At 25.2% G+C, this 3,024-nt stretch overlaps 1 protein-coding gene across 1 annotated transcript; it reads left to right on the top strand.

The window, feature by feature from the left end:
- Positions 1-840: 840 nt before the first annotated feature.
- Positions 841-2,528, top strand: LOC132917817 (small ribosomal subunit protein bS1m). Its single transcript, XM_060978753.1, has 3 exons — positions 841-1,367; positions 1,423-1,544; positions 2,171-2,528. Exons 1-3 carry the CDS (start codon positions 1,116-1,118, stop codon positions 2,310-2,312), a joined length of 516 nt encoding a protein of 171 aa, XP_060834736.1. The 5' UTR covers positions 841-1,115; the 3' UTR covers positions 2,313-2,528.
- Positions 2,529-3,024: the final 496 nt, after the last annotated feature.

Genomic DNA, 3,024 nt, shown 5'->3' with positions numbered 1-3,024 from the left:
TGGATTAGGCCTACTGGGGACACCACAATAAAAAAACGCGCCTCGTGTAATACCTCATAAAGTTATTAAACAATACGGACAATGTTATTGTACGTCGTTTAATAATAAAGGTGGTGTGGAAAATTACCTAACACTGTTATTTTTATCTTATAGTTACCTTGCATACATTTTTTTTTTATTAAATACCAATTAAATAATTATTTATATCAAGAAACGAGAAATATTATAAACTTATAAATAAGTCCAATATAAATTTAACATTAAAGGAATAAGTGGCCATACAATGCTTGTAAATAAGTATAGTCACCCTGTTAGGTTAATGTTTAGGTTTTAATGTACTTACCTATTATAATAAATAGGTATTTGAGCAAGTTCTTTTAAAATTTATAAATAAGTTCTACATTAACATAATCGATAATTCAAATATCGTGTATATTAGAATATAATGAAACGTTACTACTTATTTAAAACATCGAATCTAATATCATAATTAATGGAATTAGAGTTTTTACTAACGCCATGTAACTTACTTATACTTCATACTATTTCATAATATTTTTAAAATTTAAATTGTTATTTAAGTATTTTTTTTAGACAAGTTTTTTAAATTACCGCCGATGTCTGGGTACCTAAATGACGTGGGCGATTATAGTTAATATGCAATCTAAATTTTCTTTGAGGTTCTAAACGTCCAATGGGATGCAGTTGACGTACGTGGATCTACTTGTCGCGGGATCTAGGTGATACGTAACCCATATTTTATCAACTATCTGGTCCTTATCTTTTTTGAACACAACGTGCTTATCACTGGATTTTGCTTCTGAATATTTGATATTATGATTTATGAATTGTGAATTGCATTACTGTCTTGTGTCTACTAGGTATTAGCGTTTGTAGTTTGCACATTAAAATTTTACACCGGTACGAATTGAATAAACCCGAACTTCTTGATATCTTTTATTAGTTTACCTAATATTTTTTTTCAATAATAATTCAAGATATTATTTTTTTTAGTTTTGTCATAATTAATAATAATATATTTCTTTACAATTCTACTTTTAAGAGAATACATTAACCTTTTCTAGTTAATTTATTGAATTATTTTTTTATCTGCTATGGCAAGTGTATGCCGAATATTTTGTCAGAACATTAATAATGTATCATTATCAAAGATAATTACAACAAAATTACGAGTGTCTACAAAAGAATTTATTCGACTTTATAGTCATAGTGATCAACAAGACAACAAGGTTACTCTTAAACATGGTGCTTTTGCTGAGTTTTATGAAAAAACCAAAGAAAACAAACAAGTTGTTAAAGAAGATCAAGACTTTGAAGTGCTATTGAGAGATTCAAATTTTATAAATGTAAATTTCAACTTTTAATAATTTTAATTATTTCTCATGAGAATTTATTTTATAGCTTGGTGATCCTGAAGGTAAACAAGTGATCGGAACAATATTTCATATTGTTGATAATGATTTATATATTGATTTTGGATGGAAATTCCATTGTGTTTGTACAAGACCTATTAAAAATGCAGAGTAAGTATTGTTAATATTATTGAGTGTAATGATGGCATGAACATTTATTGTCATGAGAGATAATGATTAATGATTCACATTGACCACCAGTTACCACCTAAATTTTTCCAATCCCTTTGGATTCCAAAATTAATTTTGATTTTCAATACTAAAAAAACCTTTTTCTTTGGTTGTAGAATTTTAAACACTGGAATACTAAATATTTTTACACAATAATGATATATAATTATTTGCTTAAACTTATAATCAATAATAATAGAAATTTGTATTTTGTTATTAGTGTTTTATTTATATTTTATTCTTGTGTAAAATATCAATTTGAATTTATCTGCACACAACTTGTACAAAACTTCATAAAATAGTTGTGACACAATTCATGTACCCCACTTTTATCATTGGGACACAACTCATTAACTGTGATTTATTTGTAAAGCAATTGTCATATATGATCTTTGATGGTTGAATCGTTGAATGCCAAAAAGTACAACTATCTAATTAGTCTTGGGGAAAATATTTTATTACACCATCAGCCACCTTGATTTTATAACATGAATTTTAAAATTAAACATTTTGTGTTCTATGAAAAATCTAGAAAAAACTAATAATTTTAATTATTGTATGTTTAGTTCTTTTGTACGAGGATCGCAAGTAAAATTAAGAATCAAATCCTTAGAATTAGCTACCCGGTTTTTGGGTTCTGATAAAGATTTGACTCTACTTGAAGCAGATGCAGCTCTTTTAGGTCTTCACAAACCATTAAAATATTAGAAAAAACTATTCATGCTTTTATCCATTGTAAAATTTTATTAGCTTAACAAATTTATTGTATGTTTATTTTAAAACACTTGTAAATTATAAGTTTAATTTATGTAAATTAATTTTATAATTATATTATTAATTAATATTAAGGTTTGGACTTTGGAAGTTCTAGCCTTTATGAGTTAGAATTGATAAAATAATAAATATGCATACATAAAATGTTAATTTATCTTATGTAGTTATGTTATATAAAGTATTTAACAAAAAAATAAAACTAAATTGACTTAGCTAGGTTCTGCTATTTCTAAATATTTATTTTTTAATGACAATCAATTCATACAATGTAATAGCTATGTTTGAATGATGATATATGATGAAAATAGCCAAATAACTTTCTGTATTTCTAATCTTTTTCACTAATATCCAGTTTGAATCCAATTGCCTGACTATTTCATAATATTCAGATAATTTTTGAATTAATATACAAGTTTTTAGAAACCTATAATTTAAATAAAATTGACTTATAATTATATTTTCAAACCGAATTGAAAGTATGAAATGATTATATTAAAAAAAATATATTACCTTTTATTAGTATAAAATATTAGTATAATTTTTATTAGGCTCAAGTGCTTTAACACAATGGACATCTATGTTTAACACGCTTAATGTTGCAACACATGTTTATACACTAATCAATTCTATGATGCAATAAAAAACA

This window comes from Rhopalosiphum padi, chromosome 1 (assembly GCF_020882245.1).
Source record: "Rhopalosiphum padi isolate XX-2018 chromosome 1, ASM2088224v1, whole genome shotgun sequence".
In the NCBI taxonomy this organism is placed as follows: Eukaryota; Metazoa; Arthropoda; class Insecta; order Hemiptera; family Aphididae; genus Rhopalosiphum; species Rhopalosiphum padi.
Note: the sequence above shows the minus strand (reverse complement) of the source record. Positions and strands in the feature narration are given on the sequence as shown.